This window comes from Eulemur rufifrons, chromosome 9 (assembly GCF_041146395.1).
Source record: "Eulemur rufifrons isolate Redbay chromosome 9, OSU_ERuf_1, whole genome shotgun sequence".
NCBI classification, from domain to species: Eukaryota; Metazoa; Chordata; class Mammalia; order Primates; family Lemuridae; genus Eulemur; species Eulemur rufifrons.
The window spans coordinates 13,191,952-13,212,839 of NC_090991.1; the positions used below are offsets into that span (position 1 = coordinate 13,191,952).

Below are 20,888 nucleotides of genomic sequence, written 5' to 3' on the forward strand. Positions count from 1 at the left end.
GGTTCCACTGGGTCTGCCCCTGCAGAGAGGAGAGGCTCCATGGGGCAGAAGAACTTTCTAGGGTATATTCCCCACGCTGATTTTTTTTTCTTCATGTGTATACAACTCACAGGTCTTTAGATGCAGTTACATTGTGTGAAAAGATCTTTGTCCTCTGTGGAAAAACCATTGTTTCACGCCAGAGGAAGGCAATTGAGACAACAGTATATTTTCCTTCAGTATCGGATGCCTACCTACCTGTATGACCTCACTTCCCTTGTGCCAAAGCTCTGCATGGGAAAGACTCTGTCTCCGGAACCGTAGCTACTCCAGAACCCTTGGCTTGTGGCCAGATCCTTTATTGGAAGGGGCTGCCAATCCTCCAGAGGTCTTATCTGGGGCCCCTGTGTGTCTGTGGGGACTTTCCAAACAAACGTTCTGTCAGCAGTCTGTCCTGCCCTCGGCCATCCTCTGCCCACCCTTTGGCAGTGCCAGGCTGGGGCCAGGTGGGAAGTAGCCCTACCTGTGTTTCTGTTTTCCAGTGCTGCTCTTAGCATACATGAAAGGGAACGCCAACTTGTGCCGCGCCATCGTCCGCTCTGGGGCTCGCCTTGGGGTGAATAATAACCAAGGCATCAACATTTTCAACTACCAGGTTGCCACCAAGCAACTTCTGTTTAGACTATTAGGTGAGTGGCCTACTCTTTGCTCTTTCCATGTAAGCATTGTTACAGTGTGGATTATCGAGATGTATTTGTGATCTTTAAATCTTACAATGGCTTACCGTACTGTCTGAACCAGTAGCTTCCCAGGCACCATACGGGACCGTTTCTATGAATGGGATGAAGGGCTTTGGACCAGTTTGGGAGGGTCACAGTTAGCAGTCTCTTTTCAAAATGCCCCACCTTGGAGCCCCTGTCAGATTCCTACTTGCCCTGAATCTTCCAGAAATCCACAAGCTCCAGGCAAGTCACCTTCCCCTGTCTCCTGGCTGTTAGGCCGATTCACATTCCCTATAGTCGTCAAAATGGCCTTCCGCACTGACTCTTCCTTCTCTGTGTTCCTTTTCGGAGAGAAGCACTTCACTCTTCCTAATTTCACAGTTGTGAGTCTGTATTCTTCCCCGCTGGGGTGGCAGAAAGAGTGAGAATGCCTCGCGTGCCCGCGTGTGCCTGTGCTGTGGCATCACCCCCGGTGGAGACAGGCAGAGAAACAAGCTCAAAAACACTTGGTAGCTGTGTGATCTCGGTGTAGGTAGCTTGCCCAAGGCCACAGAGCTGGTTTGTGGCGTCTAGTCTAATTTTCCCTATGCCATGCACTTGTTTGGCCTTTCTATTTAATTTTTTTTTCTTTTTTATAATTTTTTCAATACATAATGAGGTCTAAGGTCAGCCTTTTAAGAGCTCAGCACTGGTGAGTCACAGTGCTGGTGTGTAGAAGGTGCTCGGAAGTGACTGATTCGTGTGCTGCTCCCTCCCCGTGAGCTCGGTCTGCTTCTCCATGTGGCGCTGTCAGAACAGTGCCTGGAAGAGTCAGGGTTGAGTAAATAAATCCTGGTGCTTGTTGTTCTCATCTACACTGATAACTCCCAATCTAAATGTGAAGACTGAACTCTATAGAAAAGAGTTTTAGTTCTTTCTTGTAGGTCTGTTCTCTACCGGTGATCTCACCACAGACTCAGGCCCTCCATCGAGAAGCCTTTGTCTCATTCCTGCTCCCTGCCGCCTTCTCATGTCCCACACTTCTGTTCAGTCGCCAGATCTGACAGATTCTGCCTCCTCAACATCCCTTGTCTTGGTCCATCCTCTGTGTTCCCCTGACCATTGGCCCCGGCCAGCATTTCTAGCTGTGTGGTCTCTGCTCCCTCCCCACCATCCCTCACCCTCCCCAGCCCTCCCTGAGTGCCTGGATTTCCCCCCCAGACACTGCACTGGTTCACAACCTTCACACTATTTCCTTTCCCCCCAGTCTGTCTGGCAAATACCGATTCTCCATGGTCTTGTCTGTGAAGCTTTTCCTGAGCCAGTTAGAATATATTGCTCCTTCATCCTCATGTCACGCTGCGGCGTGTTGCTGTATTGACTGGTCTGTTAAGCTCCGAGTTACGCCTGGCACAGTCGCTGTTGGACAGGAACTAGTCTGACCCTGTGTGTGTTACAGATATGCTGTCTAAGGAGCCTCCGTGGTGCGACGGCTCCAACTGCTACGAGTGCACTGCCAAGTTTGGAGTCACAACTCGCAAACATCACTGGTGAGACCCCCATCAGCACTTGCCAGAGGAGGGAGGGCACTTCTGCTCATGATATGGCTTCTCCCCTTTTCCATGATAAGCCATGAGCCTGCCAGGGCCCTGCAGTCTTCCGGGCAAACCTTGACCAAATGGAGGGTGAAAGGGGTGAAGTGACAGGACTGAGCACACCCAAGGGTCCTGCTGAGGAACAGACATGCAGGACGCACACAGACTGGTGGCTGTCCTGGTGGAAGCTGAGGGCGCACGGGTCCGAGGCAGCCCGTTAGGCCTTGTGTCATCTTCCCTGAGTCTCCTGCTTGCAGCAAAGCTGAGACGAGTTACCACTGCCCTCAGTGTGCCCGAGTATAGGCTGCTCTGCCAAGAACCAAGGAGCTGTGCCTGTTAAAGCAAGACAGTTCTTTTGCTAGTGCTGAGCTGCTCCTGATCTTTTAAAAAGAAAAGGCCTTCAGTGTCACTTTAATTATTGGCTAGAATTTTGTTTTAATGGACTAAAAGTTATACGTGAATTATTGTAACTTGGCTGGCAGGCGGCAGAGTTGACCATAGAGTACTAGTCACGGGCTGGCCCTGCAGGCCAAGGGCACTGTTGTGGCTGTACTCACGGCCCGGGAGCACCTGCGCTTTAGTATTCCTCTCATCCTTCCTTTCTTTGCTTCCACAGTCGTCACTGCGGACGTCTTCTTTGCCATAAATGCTCGACCAAGGAGATTCCTATTATAAAGTTTGATCTGAACAAGCCTGTGCGAGTTTGCAACATTTGCTTTGATGTACTGACTCTGGGTGGGGTCTCTTAGTGAGCCCCCAGGAGGGTCCAGGCCACGTCCCCAGTCACCTCCCCAGCAGCTGCTCTGCTCACCAGCCTGCCCCCACCCAGAGCAGGAGCTGGCGGTCGTCTTCCTGCAATAGACTGGAACAGTTAAGGACCATGATGTGATAGATCCCATTTCAAATGATTCCATATGATTGTGTGTGTCAGACTGTGATCGAGTTCACTAGATGTCTCACTGGAACAGGCCATTTAGCCTGAGTGGTAAATGTGATTAGGAATTAGACCCCATTCTGCTAACAACACACAAGGACACTTTGAGAACCATTTTCCCGTCCAGTAGTTGAGTGTCCATCTCAGAGCATTCATGAAGTCTTCCTGCCTGGGCTGACTTACGAAGCAGAGCCTCGCAGTAGGAAGCTGGCTGCGTAACGAGAGCCGGCTTTACTCTAGGGGAAGTGGCTATGTACTTTCCTGCACAGTGTTTTCATAAAGATAATAGGATCCTCTTGCCCTGAAGTCTTTTTTTTTTTTTTTTTTTTTTTAAGCTAAGCTGTATTTTTAGTGAGCTACCCCTTTTAAAAAGGTGAAATCTTTCTAAACAGGGTTCAAAGATGAGAGCTGAAAAATCGTGGCCTTAACAACTGAAAGCTTTACCAGTGTTCATGCTACTGAGGTGTCAGGAGTGCAGTTTGGCAGCTTGACACCTCCTAGCAGCCGTCTCATTCTCTCGTCTTGCTGCGTCCTGTCTGTAGAGTCCTCAGTCACTCTGCCGCTAGAGAGCGGTGGAGAAAATGCACTTTTATTGTGCTGCACTTTTTATATAGCTGCATTATTGGTGATTCCAATTTAAAAATCCATATTCAAAAATACCCTCACACATCCTTGCACCAGTGATTCTAATGATCAGCTATGACTGGACCTCAGCTCACACTAATCTTAAAGGAAAAACTACAGAGTGTCTTTCATAGCAAGCGAGTCGTTCCTGCCATCTGCTAAGAGGGGGAATCAGTAAGGCTGCAGCCCCCGGGGCCTCTCCAGCCTCAGGACGGCAGGTCCTATGTCCTTGACACGAATGCTTCTTGCTGAAACCTTTTCCTAGTCATGCTGTGAGTGCCGTTGGCCCCATTTCTGTGTAGCTTGCCCTACCCCACAGGGGCAGACAGCCGGAGGCCCTGGCCAAGTGAGTGCTGCCCCGTCCTGGAAGGCTCTGGCCTGTGTGCTGAATGAGGCCGCCAGATCTCAGGGGGCCGTAGTCGCTGCTGGGACACATACTAACCTTGAGGTGTTAAACGTCTTTTCTTTTTGAAGGTTTGGCCAGTTTTTTAAAAATGCACATTTAAAGAGAAACTTTTACCACTGCTTTTTAAAAAACAACTCTGAGATGAACAATATGTGTTACACAGTTATACTCAGAGATTAACAATCTCAATCATAACATACTGATTTTTCCAAACATTTTAATAACCACTACATTTTTTGCATTAATGAAGTATGGATATATGTGTAAAAGGGACTAAATATTTTTTTTACAACATCCTGTTTTTTTGTTTGTTTCTTTTTTGGATAGTGGTATGTCCTCTCTGTTGCTGTAGGGTTATACATTCTACTGCCTACATATGTGTAAAATGAGCTGATAAACCGGAGTGCTACTTTTTTTTTTTAAATATTTCTGTGATTTATAAGATATATATGCTTCTATGTTAATATGAGCTTGTGCACAATGTTTAAAAGAAAAACTTAATTAGAAGAGTTCTTCTGTCCCCTAGTCTGTGACATATTTCATATAGAATTTTTATAGAAAAATCCAACTAGTCTTGGCAAACATTTGACCATGTGAGGCATGTGGTCAGTTTCCATTTTCTATTGCCTGAAAAGGGCCACAAGGAAGCAGGGCTTAGTTAGGTAGCTTGGTTCTTTAATTAGAAAGTAAGATAATCATGGTTCAGTATGAATTGAGGTGGTCGGTACATAGATGCTTGTTCTTTTAACGTTCATAGTGGAGAGGGGAGGACGGGAATTCAATCAGGGATGAGGCTGATTGTGCTACCCTTGCCTACCGTACCAATTTCAATCACAGTCTTACCTGTAATTGCTCCTAAAATCTCAAGATCATGCTTAAAATATGTTGATTGAAGCTTCTGTTTCTTCACAGAGTCCAGGGATAACAGTGGTACTGACCAGCCACAGATTGGGGGTACATTTTTTTAGTTCTACATTGGCTTCAGGGTGCATTCGTGTAGATACAGAAAAAGCATCTTTCCAATCTTAGGAAATCTCCCTGACCACGCTGATGTTCCCTGGGCTGCACTCAACAGGTTCTTTGAGTGGTAGCCGCCCTAGCAGGACTCCCACACACACTGCCCTGGCCAGGGCGAGGCATGCTCTGAGTCCCTTTTGCGCTCTCCATGCTGTCAAGACTTGACTACAAAACTGCCTAGCTGTTCTTGTTAAATTTTAATCTATAGTTTAAGTACTAGTAGGAAAAACTTAATTTTATTCATTCAGAAAGTTGCCAATTGTGAATGAGTAGAGCAGGAGGAATAAACTTTACTGAAACATAATTTGCTGCATCAGTCAACCTTGCTATGCTGAATTAGCTTTTTTAACTGCCTCTTACTCATCACCAGATTTATCATTATACAATGTATTCTCAACAGTCTTCTTTTTTGCTTTTAAGATGAAGGTACAAACCATGTGCTATATATATTATAAATTGAATGGCTTAAACTAATTTGCTGTGATCCTCTAACACAGAAATTTCCCACAAACTTAAGTGCCTACACTTAGGACTTTTTAACTTTCAGTTGTCTCTCTAGAGGTGTCTCACTGAATGATGTATTAGAACACGTGTTCCATTTAGAGTTTTGTGCCTGTGCGCTGTCAACCCTAATTACGAATTTAGTCGAGGCTGGATTAGATTGCTCAGTTCACCTGCCACATTCTCTCCAAGGAGTGGGGTCCACGTGACCCGTAGTCCTCTACCTCAGAGCCCCGAGTCATTTCTGACCACCCCGTTCCGCTTCCTCAGTCTTCTCCCTGAATGGAGCGTGGAGCGCAGTGCGCATGTGGTCTCACCACTCTCCCCAGTTCATGCCCCGGCCTGCTGCACTGAACCATTACGGCACTAATCTTGTCTGTAGGCATGGAGAGGAGGGAAGGTCTTGGGAGAGGGGAGAGCCTTGAACTTCATCTAAGTTTCCTTTATCTGGAGAAAAAGAACACTTCTGAGCGGTGTAATACTTAGACCTGAGAGGCAAACTAACTTCCCAAGTGACAGCAGCATGAACAAGCGAATGTAATGCTTTCATGACAGACACGCTTGCTTCCCTCAGGACGAGCCCCCGAAGAACTACCTGCAGCGCCGAGGCTTCCCACTCCCAGGCGGGAGAGGAGGAGGCAGAGGGGAAACAACTTGCCAAAGGGATTTGGAAGCCACATTCTCACTTTGTGGAAGTAACTTAGTGAAGAGCTAACAGTTTGACAAGACATCAACTAAACACTTAAAATTCCCAGAAGTTATAGATGCCTTAAAGACTTTCTTTGGAAGATCATTACCTGTACAGTTCCCTTTTTGTGTGGCATAAATAATATATTAACCTGTTACAACTGATGACATTGGTTTTTTGCAGCTAGGGAGTCGAGTTGGGACTGCTCAACTTAATGACTTGCCCTTGTTTGGCAGATGTGTGAGCTGGCTGTCACCGGGACATTCCTGTGTGATACCAAGGGGAAGGGCAGTAGCTGGGCAGAGACTGCAGGCACACATTTGGGTTGGTCACCTTGGCTTCCAGACCATTTGCGGTGGTGCTCAGTGTGGGGTGATGGCATCATATAGGACCATGGCGCTTATCGGCATTGTTTCTTTGGAGTCCGTGTAATGGAATGTATTTTTCAGATACTGATATTTGCATTTTCTGTAACAGTTCCTTATAATAAAATGAAGTAAAATTGTGCATTTAAAGTGGAAACTTTAATAAGACATTTGTAGTTACTTCTAATGCAGAGGTACTGATAAGCATTAAAAACAAACAGATTAAAAAACTCCTGACGTGTGAATACATTTCTTTAACAGCTACCCTCTAGGAAAGTTTGAATTCCGACATTTTTCAGAAATATACTGTTGACAGCAGCCAAAAAAGTGGCTGTTTTAGGCAAACTGAGTAGCTGCCTGGACTTCCTGTGCTCTTGGCAACATGTGTGATCCCAGGTGCACCAGCTCGGTCACCTGGCCCCACTCAGGTTCTCCAGAGGGGCAGGAATTGCCCCCCGACTCCATTTTTCAGGAGCAACTCAAGGGGATCCACTCGCGAGCTTCCTGCTGGCCGAGGTTTGAAGTGAGGACTGGCACTGTGGGCTTTAGGGAATACTAAAGAAAGTTTAGGGTCTTGCAAATCAAAATCTAATGATCCATAAAGTCCCTGTACAAATCATACAAATCTAGCAGCTCACTTGGCCCTCACGCTTTCTTGAACTAACATACTCTTTTTCTTTACCTGGCTTCCATGTGTGGGGGATGATTGGAGGGAGCGCAGTTAGACTCCTGCAGTGACCCAAGTGCGAAATGACGGCCTAAACCAGGAGTGCTGGGAACAGACGAGAGGGAACAGAGAGGAGAGAATGAAAGAGGTAGAAAGGCCAGGATCTGGAGATGGGCTGGGGGAACAGGAAGGGGTCGTGGATTGCTAGGATTCTCCCTTGGTGCACTCAGTGTAGATGGTCGTGCCATTCACTCGGAGAACTGGAAGAAACACAGGAGGGAAGATGGAGACTGAGTGCCAGAAACGGAGAGCGTGAGGTGCCTACAGAAATGCTCTGGAGAGCCGCTGGCAGTAGAGACGCAGGGGTGGCAGCCAAAGTGGCAGCTGAATGTGGAGTGAGAAGAGCTAATGGGGAGGGGTTCACGGCAGCGAGGGGGCTTTCAAGGAGACTGAGAAGGGGTGGCCGGAGGGAGAAAAGGGAAAGCAGAACGAAGCCCAGTGGAGGTTTCATGAAAGACGTCATGGTCGGCAGGTCAGCGCCACGGAGACAACAAGGTAGGTAAGAATCGAGTGTGGCCGCGGGAGTTGCCGATACAGAATCCGCCCTGCTGTGGAGGAGAGACGGCCGCTGACTGCTGCACAGCGACGGGGGGCCGGAACCCCAGCCGGCGAGCCTAAGCTGTTTTTTCCGAAGGCCTGGTGGGGGGGCAAGTAGACATGGCAGCTACAGACCACTGGGGTGGAGGGAGAGTGTTTTACTGACGATGTGCGAGAAGTGAGCTGCCTACTGCACACTGAGGGGGAAGAGCCAGCACGCAGGGAGAGGTTACAGGTATAGGAGGGACAGGTGAGGAAGATCCTGGTGTGGCAAAAGAAGCTGCCAGCCAGAGCCCGGCTGTCGGGGACAGCGGTGGCCACAGGGCAGGGAGCCGTCAGTCCGCCAGTGAAGGGGAGGCAGCCTCCATGTTCCAGTTGGTGAATCTGGAAAGCTCTTTAGTGAGATTAATGATGGCGAGAGAAAGGAGGAAGGACAGAGAATGTTCAGAGTAAGTGTTGAGGAGAGTGGGAAAGGGAGTTCAGGTGAAGGCTCAAAGGAGAAGCCAAGGCCCTGTGGTCGCACCAGCCTTCGCTTCATTGTGAAGTGGGAACTCTCCTTCCTGTCATCTACTTAACAAGTTAAGAAGTCAAGAGGTAATGAGCTGGGTATTGTGGCTCACACCTGAGGATCCCTTCAGCCCAGGGGTTTAAGACCAGCCTGGGCAACAGCAAGACCTGTTTCAAAAAAACCTTGCTGTTATGCTAACCAGTTACCTCCTTAGAGCTGCGGAACTACCTTGTACTCAAAATGCAGACTTCTCCATTTGAGAACACACCACGGCCGGGCACGGTGCCTCACGCCTGTAATCCATCCTAGCACTCTGGGAGGCCGGGGTGGGCAGATCGTTTGAGCTCAGGAGTTCGAGACCAGCCTGAGCAAGAGCAAGACCCCGTCTCTACTAAAAAAATAGAAAGAAATTAGCTGGACAACTAAAAATATATACAGAAAAAATTAGCCGGGGATGGTGGCGCATGCCTGTAGTCCCAGCTACTTGGGAGGCTGAGGCAGTAGGATCCCTTGAGCCCAGGAGTTTGAGGTTGCTGTGAGCTAGGCTGACGCCACGGCACTCACTCTAGCCTGGGCAACAGAGTGAGACTCTGTCTCACCAAAAAAAAAAAAAAAGGAAAACACACCACACCTGATTTTAAATGTTTAAAGGAAAGAAAGTCTTTGCTTTAAATTGTTGCTTTGCTGAGACACGTGGATTTGCTGCATCCATATAAGCAAAAGCTTTTCATTTCCAGGATGAGCCTATCCTGTTTCATGATCACTTCTCATTGTACCAGACCTGGAAGCAACTCAGTGGGCCTTTGGTTGTAATTTCAAGTTTGCCTTAAGGTGGAGGCCTTACTTACAGGAAAAGTCATAAAAGTCAGGGGTCACAAGTTTAGCTCCAGAGTTATACTGATGCTGCTAATTTATACGGCTTTTAGGGATGAGTCTGCTTGTTTCTGCGAGGAGTAGTGAGGGAAGGATGCAGCGCCTTTGCCCGTGCTCCACATGCCCTGACAGGGTTGGCGTTACGGGCAGGGCCCAGGCTGGCAGCAGATCCAGGCAGCCTGGGAGTCCATGGGAAGGCAGCTGTTGGAGCTCAGAGACTTTTTTCTTGTTGAGCCAGTTATTTTGAGTTGGTCATAGCTGTGCCCGTTAACATCTGAGGGCTCCGAAGGAAGATGGCAAGTAGATACGGGGCAATAGTGGTAAAAACAGGCTGCCCAGCACTGGGCAGGTTGCAAGCTCTCCCTCCATCTCCAGACGGTGAGCCCATGGTGAAGGGGCGTGAGCCACATTCGCAGAGCATGGCTGGAGTCCTTCTAGACCCTCCTGTTTCATGCCAGGAGCCAACCTAGGGCCTATTCGGGTTCTAGGCAGGCCTTTTTGTGTGTCATCAACATGTAGCGCACCAGCTTAGAGTGGGAAGGAGCAGGTGATGGCTAGAGGTGGGCAGCCTGTGTATTCCTCCAAGCTGGGGTGATCCAAGTCCCCTCGATTTCTGTGCGGGGCACTGTCTGGCATGTGGTCACTAGGGGGGCCGGTTGTTCTCACACACACGCAGTGGGGCTCCTTGGCACCCGGCTTATACAGCTTCCTGGGGACACCAATCCAGTCTCTGCTCACACCTCCACTAAGGATAGAAGGAAAGAGGACTTCTTAAAAGCGTGAGCTCATTGAGTCTCTCCCTGAAGGCGGGAGTAGGAAGCAGTGAGCCAGGCCTTACACGAAGTATAAGCATTCTTCTTCCTATTTGGTATTTCCCACGGCAGCGGCCTGCAGCGTTCAGCCCCCGGGCCTTGGTGCTCTGTCCTGCCTTCCTCCAGCTTCCCCCGCACGGCACCAGCACCGCCTTCCTCAGGCCAAGGGAAGAGTCCGTGGTTCCCTTCATTGTGCTCCTGGGCCCTGCCCTGGCCCTTTCTGGGAGCAGCACCACTTCCCTGCATTGTGCTAACGGTTTTGAAGGGCTCCCCCGCTGGCCTGTGAGCTTCTCAGGAGCAGTGTCTGGGTCTGATTCCCTTCTCCCTTCCCCACGACATCCTGGCACAGGGGCATGTCTTGATCTTAGGGTCTGGGGCACTGGAGGGGGGCTGGGCAATTGAGGTAACTACTCCTTTAGGGCCCATCGGGCCTTGGCCAGCTGGGTCGGCCTTCTCTGGGAGGCACAGGGTGTAGCTGCAAGCTGTCCTGTCCCCTACACGGGTCCAATCCTTGATGTCACCAGGCTTTAGAGATACAGGATTTGGCTCTGGCCCAACACAGCCTGAGCAACCTCCTATCCTAGGCAGAGGGACCTAACTCATTCTAGGGTACTGAGTTCAGTCTCTCATGGACTCACAGGCCTTGCAAAAGGAGAATGAGGTTCTTAGAATCGATACCTCGTATACGTTCCGGTGCCTAGGACCAGGATCACCTGGTGTCAGAGAAACTGCCACTCAGTTAGAAACCATCCCACTTCTAGCTGACCAAGGATAAGGCACCAAAATGCCTCCCTCTTCCATCCCACCATCCACCCCATCATCAGAGATCCTTACTCCACCCCTGCCCCTGCCTTTAAAGCTCAGTCCTCCTGTCTAATGGGAGATAGATACACACGCACACACACACACACAAAACAACACACTGGGCTGAGGCAGAGGGACAGGGCCCCTAAGTTCATTGGGGGTGGGTGTGAAAGGGCTTTGTGGGGAAGACAGGGCAACAACTCAGTCGTGCAAGCAAGAGGGTTCATCAGCATGGAGGGCTGCGAGGGAGGGAGGGGGAGGCAGGCTGGCCCAGGGAGCAAAGTTAAGCAACTGCGTGCACACAGGCCGCCTGGTTCCCTCCTGCAGAGCACCAGGCACTAGGGCCGCCTGCACTCGGGCTTGTGTCCCAGGAAGGTTCACCCGTGTCCTAGCTCCTCCCCATGAGGTGGACAGGCCAGGTTCTCACAGCCCTCTTTCTTGAGACACAGTGACACTGCAAAAGCTGTGTCTCCTCAAAACTGGCGGCCAGGAAGGAAGGAGCTTTCCTTCCTGCTATTTTTGCCCCTTCTCCCCTGAATTAAGGCAGAAGAAATGTGTGCGAGATGCGGTAGCTGGGCCTGGAGAAAGCTGGTGTTCTGTTTGCTCTCGTCCACACAACAAATCAGCCTCACGGAGAGCAACGAGGTCAGCCTCTCCCTGTGGAAGAGGGTGGCTGTGTACAGCGCTTAGGGACATGGCCCTTCTCTTAGCGACAGTGGAGACTTCCCTGTCCCTCCTCAGTGAGAGCTGAGCTCTCACCTTGAGGCCCTGGAGGCTGAGAGGTTGGCCCAGCGTTGGGGGGTTTGTCTAGTTTCTGGTTTCCTTTTTCCCCTTACCAGAGCTAAAGGAGGTTCGAGGGACTCAAGCTGAAGTGTGAGTCCAGACTGGCCTGATGATGAAAGCAGGAAAACAGTCTCCAGCTTCCCAAACCAACCTGGAATAATCCCCGTGGCACCATGTCCAAGCTGGCTCACCCTACTTCACTCCGACAGGAAAGGACTTTTCTATCAGCCTGAACTTCCTGGAATTACTCAGAATTTGCGGGGTTTTTAAGACAGCACACGAGGGCAGCATCACTCACTGTGTGTCCCCTCACCCCTCCTCCCCCAGTAGGCAGGGATGGCTTGCGCTGACAAACAGGAAACTGAGGCCACGGACGGCTGAACAGGCCAAAGCAAGCAACAAACGGGACTTGTGCCTTCTCGTTCCCAGGCCAGGGTTTCCTCAGCAGGGTCTCTCGGGAATTTGGGGGAAGGGGGAAAAAGATGCCCAGGACTCAACCCTAATAATTCTCATTCACTTTTCTAGAGTTCTCACCATCACTAAGTTTTAAAATGCCCCAGGAGATTGAACATGCAGCCCAAGTTCAGAATCATTATCTATCACAGAGTATTTTTGAGAAAGTGCCTCTGGGTTACAATCAATTCTTGGCTTCACTGAATAATGCAGATTCAATGAGCTAGAAGTTCGATTTGGGACAGAGGTGGGAAGGAGCAGAAGGGAAGCCTGCTTACCTCTCTTGGGAGCACCAGAACCGGCTGCCCCTGGTTGAGCTCCACTCAGCATTGCACGGTGGAAACTTCTGCTTCTCTTTCAGTTCCTGTTTATTTGCCTCCAAGCCTTTGCTGATCATGGCTTCTACCTGCATCAGTTCTGGGGTAGGCAGTCCATCCGCTCGGTAGAACCTTCCTATCACCCTCCCTGTGGTGACAGGAACATGGATGTCAGAGTGACAGTTGGAGTGAGGCATGAACAGATGCTTAGCTTCTTAAGAAGTTGTAGTAAAGCTCAAGTTCTAGGGCTTCTGACCTCAGGGCCCTACACTAGTCTGCCGGTGCTCATTTATTAAGAATTCGTATTGGAGGGACTTTTGGTGCCTTCGATCCCAACCTCTCTGACCATCTTATAAGACCCCAGGTAGTAGCTGCTATCCCTGTTTTAGCTTAAGGGTCCTCCAGTATGGAAACTTCCAGACAGCGCTTCCCTGAGAATAGAGCCACGTGTGATTCATTTATCAATGCTGCACAGTGCTTAGGGCACACAGTAGGTATTCAATAAATGTATGATGAATGAATGGCTTATTGGCTAACATGTTTATGGCTTAATTCTTCCTAACATCAGATTATTCTGTCTTACATAACTATAAAGAAGTCATTTATTGAGCATTTACTTAGTGTCATGCTAGCACTTTACCATTATTTTTTAATCCTTGTAACAACCTATGAGAGAAAAATCATTGTTGCCATATTCATAGGAAAGAGACTGGGAAGGTAAACAACTTAGGGAAGCCTATTAAGCTTGTAAGTTAACTGGCTCCAAGCCCATCCTCTCCCCTCTACCACTCTCCTCTGGCTCAGTCGTTTGGTGGACACAAGTGAATGGAAACTGCTTTTCCTTTAAAATGCCCGTCAGAATTTTTAAAATTCTAAGCTATGGCAGCAGCCAGCACGTGGTCCATCAGCCTATAGGCCAGAGGCAAAAAGGGATCAGTTCTTAGGTGCAGGGACCTAGTGTACCCAAGTCCTGAGGTACAAAGGGCCTTCACAGGCAGCACCTGCCACAGGGCAAGAGAAGCTGAAGAAAGCTTTTCTGGGAGGTTTGACCAAGTAGGAGGTAGCAGTGTATACCTGCCCCCAGCCGTGTGGGTCCAGCCTCTGCCATCCCTAAGACATTCAGTGTGTCCAACATTCAGTTCATGCTCTTAAGTTCAACTCTCTCCCCAGCTTTCCCGAATCTATGTCACCTCTGGCCTCTGTTATCTAGATTGGGAGTCTGGGAGCTCTCCGACTCCTCCTCCACATCCATGTGCACACCGCCCTTCATTCACGTCTAACCCAACAGCGAATCGCGTCAGCCCTACCTCCAAGAAAGACCTTGATTGTTCATTCCTCTCCATGTCCATGGCTACCACCCCAATCCAAACTACGGACTACAACAGCAGCCCAACTGGTTTCTCTGCTTCAGCTCACACCTTCTTACAGTTTTCTCCACAACGCTGCAGTGATCTTTTTAAGACATGAATTGTATCATGTCACTTCTATGCCTGATTTAAAACCCTCCAATGGCTTCCTAAAGTATCCGGATAAAATGAAAGCTTCTTATCAGGTCCTCTAAGGCCCTATAACCACTTAACTTGTGTTTGCTCTTAACCCCTTATCAAGCCACTTCCTCCCCCATTCGCTATAGGCCCCCGCACATTGGCTTCCTTTCCATTTCTTGACCACGCCTCGCTGCTCCCCACCTTAGCCACTGCTCTTCCCTCTGCCTGGAATACTCTTTCTCGGGTCTCAGTACGGCTACCTCCTTCTCACCTGCCAGGTCTTCACTTAACTGTCATCTCCTCCAGGAAGCTTCCCCTGACCACCTGCCCTAGGCTGCCACGCACCCCCAAGCATGCCTCACGCCACAGTTTCCGTCACAGCCCCGTCTAGAGTTGTCTGATCTGTTCTCTTGTTTATGACGTGTCTCCCTCCACTGTGAGGCCCAGCGTTCACAACAGCTTAGCACAGAGCATTCATTTTAAATACCTGTTAGATGAATAAAGGAAGGGATCCGGGCCCTAGTCACAGGCCTGTGGTAGATGAGCTGGCCTGGCACAGAATTTTCCGCTATAGGAGGGCTCTGCATAAGTCTGCCTTGGTGAGTTTTAGACATGAGACCCAAAGAGAGGACAGTCGTAGTAGAGGCAACAGAGAGAGAGTTCTAGAAGCTGTGTCATGAGGTCATCACTGACTGGTGGTGTCATGTATCACAAGTAGCAAGCACTTGGGCCCTACACAGTGGCTTTAACAAATGTTTGATTAGCGTAACTACCACCTGGGACACTGTTCACTCAGGATGTCTGTCTCCTCAGAAGACAAAATAAAAGGGAATTTTTCAAAATAGCACACAGATTTAGGTTTTCAGCCTGCTGGGCTGAGTGCTGATGCCAGATGCCTGGAACGTGGTGAGACAGTGAAGCTGCCCTCCTGGAGCCGGTTGGTCAAGGATGGTGTAGGCAACCAGTGGCTTTGGTACAACCAAGGCCAAAGCAAGTGGCTTAGCAGTCCTCTCCCAAGATTAAGGGGCAGGGACACAAGTGCCCCATTCATCTCCTTCTGAGGCTCACTGCTACACTAACCACCAGAGTTTAAAAAATCTGAAAAAAATCCATGGCTATTTTTCAGATTTTAACCTTGAGCTGAATGGCTAAAGAATCCCAGCCCCTTAAAAAAAACTGCAAGTCAACCAAATGAAATCTATGGGAACGACCTGTGGACTACCTACCGACAAATACATAATTCTTCTCATAGAATGAAAGCCAGGTGTGAAGTGTCAGCATCTCAGAGAATGACAAGTCAGATACGTCATCCACAAGGCCTGCTTCAGAGTAGTCCCCAGTCACAAACGCTCTGGATGCATCTCGGCCTGCAGGAGAGAAGTTTCCATCAGATTATGCTGTAAATCACCGACACTGTACCAACTCAAGAATCTATTTTCTGAGAAAAATCTCCTAACAACCCCTACTCTCCCATCCCCAGGGAAATGTCATCCCCACTCCTTGGTGGCAGAAGCTCCTGGTCCTTGGACACACATCTCTTCAGCATTTGTCACATTCTTTCATTTACCTTCTACAACAGTTAACACAGCTGACCACTTCCTTTGGCTTCCATGACACTACGTTCCTGGTTTTCCGCCTACCTCTGTAGCTCCTCGTGGTCTACTAGCCTAATGGGTCAATTACTGTCCACACCTCTGCTCCATCCACACCCCCTCACTTGACAATCTTCCTCATCCCTGTGGTTTCAAATCCCACCTACATGCCAAAGACAGTGAAATCTGTATCTTTAGCTCAGACTTCTCCTCAGCATCAGACCTATGTATCCAACTGTCTATTCAACATCACTTAGATCACATCACTTAAACACATCACAAGTTCAAAATGTCTACCCTAAACTAATAATGGTCATTAGCACCCTCATCCCCCAGAAACTTTACTCTACTATTCCCTATCTTAATAAATGTCAACCAGTTGCTCAATCCAGAATTGCAGTTCTTGCCACTTCCTTCATACCTCGCATCCAGTCAGTCTCCAAGTCCTACCTTTCCTTCCTAAATAGCTCTTCTATCAGTCTGCCTGCCTCCACCTACCACTCAGCAAGCCCAGGCTGCCATCCTCTCTCATCTGAACTACTACAGGAGATCTACCCTAGTAGATCTTCCCACATTCATTCTTGCCCCACTAATCTATTCTCCATGTAACACTTAACTGATATCTTAAACACAAATTGATCATGTCATTTCCCTGCCAGAAAGTCCTCAGTGGCTTCCCTTTGCCTTATGGTAATGTTAGAATTCCTTAACATGTCATTCAGTGCCCTGCACCAGCTGCCACCAACCTTGTCTTGCCACTTTCTCCATTGTTCACTACACTGCCTTCCTCTCTCTCCTCCTTCCTGACTAGATTAGGGTCTCTGGTAATACCAGTACTTTTTCCTCTTAGCACTTGTCACAAAAATAATTCATTAATTGTTTGTGTGATATCTATTGAATGTCTACTAGTAAGTTTTATCACGGAAGAGAACACTATTTACTCTTGCTGGAATCATTTACTATTGATTCCCCAGTATCTGGTACAGTGCCTGATCCTTTAGTAAATTCCCAATAAATATCAGCTGAATGAAATGAATACATTTACAGCCAGTTTATTCTAGCCAATTTATTTTTCAACAAGAGTGCCAAGACAATTCAACGATGGAAAGAAAAATCTTTTCAAACAATGGTGCTGGGACAACTGAATAGCTGAATTGGACCCCTACCTCACACCATACACAAAAATTAACTCAAAAATAGATCAATGACCTATTTGGAGTAGACTGTAAGTACCGGTTGAGCATCCCTGATCCGAAAATCCAAAATCCAAAATGCTCCAATAAGCATTTCCTTTGAGCATCATGTTGGCGCTCAAAAAGATTCAGATTTTGGGCCGGGCGCGGTGGCTCACGCCTGTAATCCTAGCACTTTGGGAGGCCGAGGTGGGCGGATCGTTTGAGCTCAGAAGTTCGAGACCAGCCTGAGCAAGAGCGAGACCCCATCTCTACTAAAAATAGAAAGAAATTATATGGACAGCTAAAAATATATATAGAAAAAATTAGCCGGGCATGGTGGTGCATGCCTGTAGTCCCAGCTACTCGGGAGGCTGAGACAGGAGGATCGCTTGAGCTCAGGAGTTTGAGGTTGCTGTGAGCTAGGCTGACGCCACGGCACTCACTCTAGCCTGGGCAACAGAGTGAGCCTCTGTCTCAAAAAAAAAAAAAAAAAAAAAAAAAGATTCAGATTTTGGCACATTTTGGACTTCAAATTTTCAAATTAGGGATACTCAACCTGTATCACTTCAAATACATTAATAAGTTTTGTTGAGGATATGGAGAAATTGGAACTCTAATACATTACTGGTGGGAACGTACAACTTTAGAAAACAATTTGGCACACTGGGCCTGGTGACTCTTGCCTGTAGGCCCAGCACTTTGGGAGACCAAGGCATCGCTTGAGCCCAGAAGTTTAAGGCTGCAGTGAGCTATGATCACACCACTGCACTCCACCCTAGGCAACAGAGTGAGACCTTGTCTCTAAAAAAAGAAAGGAAAAACAAACAAACAAACAATTTGGCAGTTTCCTCAAAAGTTAAACATAATGTTACTGTATGGCCCAGGAATTCCACTCCTAGGTATATACCCAAGAGAACTGAAAACATGTTTACTCAAAAACATATACACAGATATTCATAGCAGCATTATTTATTAAAGACAAAAAGTGGGGAAAAACCCAAAGTCCATCAACCCATAAATAGATAAAATGTGGTGTAGCTATACAATGGAGTATTATTCAGCCATAAAAAGGAATAAAATACTGATACATGCTGATACATCATAGATGAACGTTGAAAACATTATGCTAAGTGAAAGAAGCCAGACACAAAAGGTCGAGTGTATGATTCTGTTTATATGAAATGCCCAGAATAGGCAAATCTACAGAAACAGAAACTAGTGGTTGCCAAGGACTAGAGGGAGGAGAGAATTGGAAGTGATTTGGAGTTTCTTTTTGGAGTTATGAAAATGTTCTGGAACTAGATAGTGGAGACGTTTCCACAAATTTCTGACTGTATTAAAAGCCACTGAAATGTAAAAAAGGACAGATTTTATGTGTATTATACCTCAATAAAAAATAATACTATTGACTGAATTAATGAGTAAATGAACACATCTGCTTCCCTACTAGACTGTGTGGGCAGAGGGGTGTATGTTGTAGACATCTCTGATTCCTTAGCACCTGACACAAGGTAGGACACATGGCAGTGGTCAACAGATGCTCAGTGCAGTAGAGCACACTGCAAAAGATAAACCACCCCAGAAATGGAAGGTATTATGCCCACACTTGTGCAAACATGTGTGACAGCTGCATCAGCATGTGGCAGGACAGTGTACCAAAAAGTGCCGTCAACTGACAGGTACGAAAGTCCTTGCTTTCAGTCCCAGCTCCATTACTAACTCACAGTGTAGCCCTGGGTAAGTCCCTGCCCCTGCTGGACTGTTTCAGGAGCTTGGCAGGACCAACTGGGCTTAATTCCTTTTCTCCGAATGCTTCTATTTCTGAAGTTCTCCCTGGAGAGAGGAAGTGCCTTGTACTGAAGTGCCAGAGGCAGCTTCCCAATTTCCCTAAGAAAATGACAAGTGGAAGAAAATGTTTATTTAATATCAGCCTAGTCACTGGCCTCAGGCCTGCCCTGTATTTTTTTTTTCCTTTTTATATCTGGGAGGTGGTCAGTCTCTGGGGCTAGCAAGGCAACATCTCTAAAAGTACTAGGGTGGTGGTCCTCGTCCATGTCCTCTCAGTACTTAGTTGTGAGGGCTTTAGGCAAATCATACTCTTCTGTACCCTCAGCTATAAAATGGGGACAATAGAACAAGCTTAATTTGACAAATGTTCTTTGAGGCGTAACATACGATAGCTTTGTTCTAAGTACTGAAGGACGGAAAAGGTGACTGGACTCCTTTCCTGTGCTCTAACCTCATCTTTTTTCGGAAAGACAGACAGGTAGGTACATCTGTACTAGAAGCAAGAACAAGTCAAACCAAATGTACTATTTTTTAGGAGTAACTTGGGGGTACAGTGGAGGAAGAAAGGTTACTTCAGATTGGGGCATAATGAAGGGATGGTTGGAATTAGCAGGGTAACTGTGAGGGCAGGGACAGGGTCTCATTCATTTCTGTGCCCTGAGAAACCCACAGGAGTCTGGTACCCCAGGCTTCTGATGGTGGCTAATGGGTAACTAACAACAGGCAGGAGACATGTTTCTCCAAGTTAGTGAAAGGGGCGGCCTTGCAAAAATAACAGGAAAATACCTAATCCCACAATTTCTCCCCTCACAGTTAAAGATCAATCCTGAATTCTCTCACTAACAGATACCCTGCAGGAGTTCTGTTTTGCACAACTGCTGAAAACAGCTGAATGGACAGAAAAGAGATGTAAATCTCTCTCTTTCAAAATTGTTTTTTGAGAACCTGCTTTTAGGGTTCCTGCGTAAACAGCAGGAGAACGAGCTCAAGGCCTCGACCATATCTCGAGGACAGAGTCACATCTCCTGTGATAATCCCTTCTCCCAAGAAAAGGTAGGAAACCAAGTCTTGAACTTTGACATCCTGCTGCCGCTTTTGTTATCAACTGACAGCCATCACTTTTTTCTGTCTTGTTCCCCGCTTAAAATCAGCAAGCCACTTGGCCTGACAGCTGGCATTCCCATCTTTCTTTGGGATGCCAGGCCATCTCCCTGCTCTCCCCCCCCCCTTTCCCTCTTTTTCCTCTAGGAAGATAAAATAAATTTTACTTTTATATATCTTAGTCTCTTAGTGAGAAACCTTTCTCCATCCGCGCCGTGAGCACCTACTAGGTTTTCGACCTTAACAACAGGTTAGGCAGAACTGTGGGGAACGATGGGGAGGGTGGAGGTAGACAACAATTGGCCATAGTCCCGCCCGAGCCACAGAGAACAGAAGGATGGTGCAGCTGAGTCCCACCTGCCGCGCTGGTCTGATGAGTGTGGGGTGGTCTGGGAGAGCAGACGAATGAATGAATGAATGGATGAACGACTCAGAGGCGGTTACCAGCCCGCGCTAGCGGAGGAAAAGGTGAGCGCAACCTCGCTGATACCTGCGAAGCCGCTATAGTGGGCCCCAGGCTCGTAGTGCCTCCGGCCGGAGGACACATCGTAGACGCGGCCGAGCAACGCCAAGTAGAGGCCCGGGTCTCCAGGGCCGCCGCGGTAGCGGGCCAGCTCCTCAGGTACGAAAAGGCGAAAGCCAGCGCGGGGACCCCACCAGCCCATCAGCCGCGCTACCATCACCGCAGCTGCAGCTACAGCCAGCCCCCGCAAGAGCCCCCGGCCGCCCAGCCTCAGCATTTAGACAGCGCCGCCACGCTTCCGAAGTTGCCGCTTCTCTGTCCACAACTAAGATGGGGGAGACGCCGACCGTGACGTCACCAGCATCTCTCTCTCTCTCTCTCTCTCCCTCTATCTTTCTGTCTCTCTCTTTCTCTCTTTGGCGAAAAGCTGACTCTCTGACTCCCACTCTTTCTCTTACTTTTTCAGCATAGCTTGTGAACGCGACGGGATGCCGAGAGCGTGGATAGGCAGCGAAGACCCTCTTGGCTTGTAGGTTGTCTGCCCCCAACAAAGATGGCGATAAAGGAGGCTGCGGGATGACGTAGACGTCGTGGCAGACGCGCCCTCTCGGAAAGCAAAGTTCCTCCTTTTGCTGCCGAGGTCCTCGCCTAGCTGTCG

At 48.3% G+C, this 20,888-nt stretch overlaps 2 protein-coding genes across 6 annotated transcripts in view; one reads left to right on the forward strand and one right to left on the reverse strand.

Moving 5' to 3' along the window:
* Positions 1-9,061, forward strand: part of ANKFY1 (ankyrin repeat and FYVE domain containing 1) — an 89,541-nt gene extending 80,480 nt beyond the window's left edge. For all 4 annotated transcript variants that reach the window (XM_069482115.1, XM_069482117.1, XM_069482118.1 and 1 more), the window contains 3 exons: positions 522-668; positions 2,140-2,230; positions 2,892-9,061. In XM_069482115.1, the coding sequence (XP_069338216.1) occupies positions 522-668; positions 2,140-2,230; positions 2,892-3,024 (371 nt within the window). In that variant the 3' untranslated portion in view covers positions 3,025-9,061. The remainder of the gene's footprint in view (positions 1-521; positions 669-2,139; positions 2,231-2,891) is intronic.
* Positions 9,062-9,149: 88 nt separating this feature from the next.
* Positions 9,150-20,754, reverse strand: CYB5D2 (cytochrome b5 domain containing 2). 2 transcript variants are annotated; one of them, XM_069483447.1, is made up of 4 exons: positions 20,689-20,754; positions 15,338-15,478; positions 12,586-12,772; positions 9,150-10,200 (listed from the first exon to the last, which is right to left on the reverse strand). In XM_069483447.1, exons 2-4 carry the CDS (start codon positions 15,390-15,392, stop codon positions 9,984-9,986), a joined length of 459 nt encoding a protein of 152 aa, XP_069339548.1. In that variant the 5' UTR covers positions 15,393-15,478; positions 20,689-20,754; the 3' UTR covers positions 9,150-9,983. The 2 variants fall into 2 exon arrangements, with proteins under 2 accessions (XP_069339548.1, XP_069339547.1); XM_069483446.1 differs by lacking the exon at positions 20,689-20,754 and adding an exon at positions 20,258-20,514.
* Between the last annotated feature and the right edge of the window lie 134 nt (positions 20,755-20,888).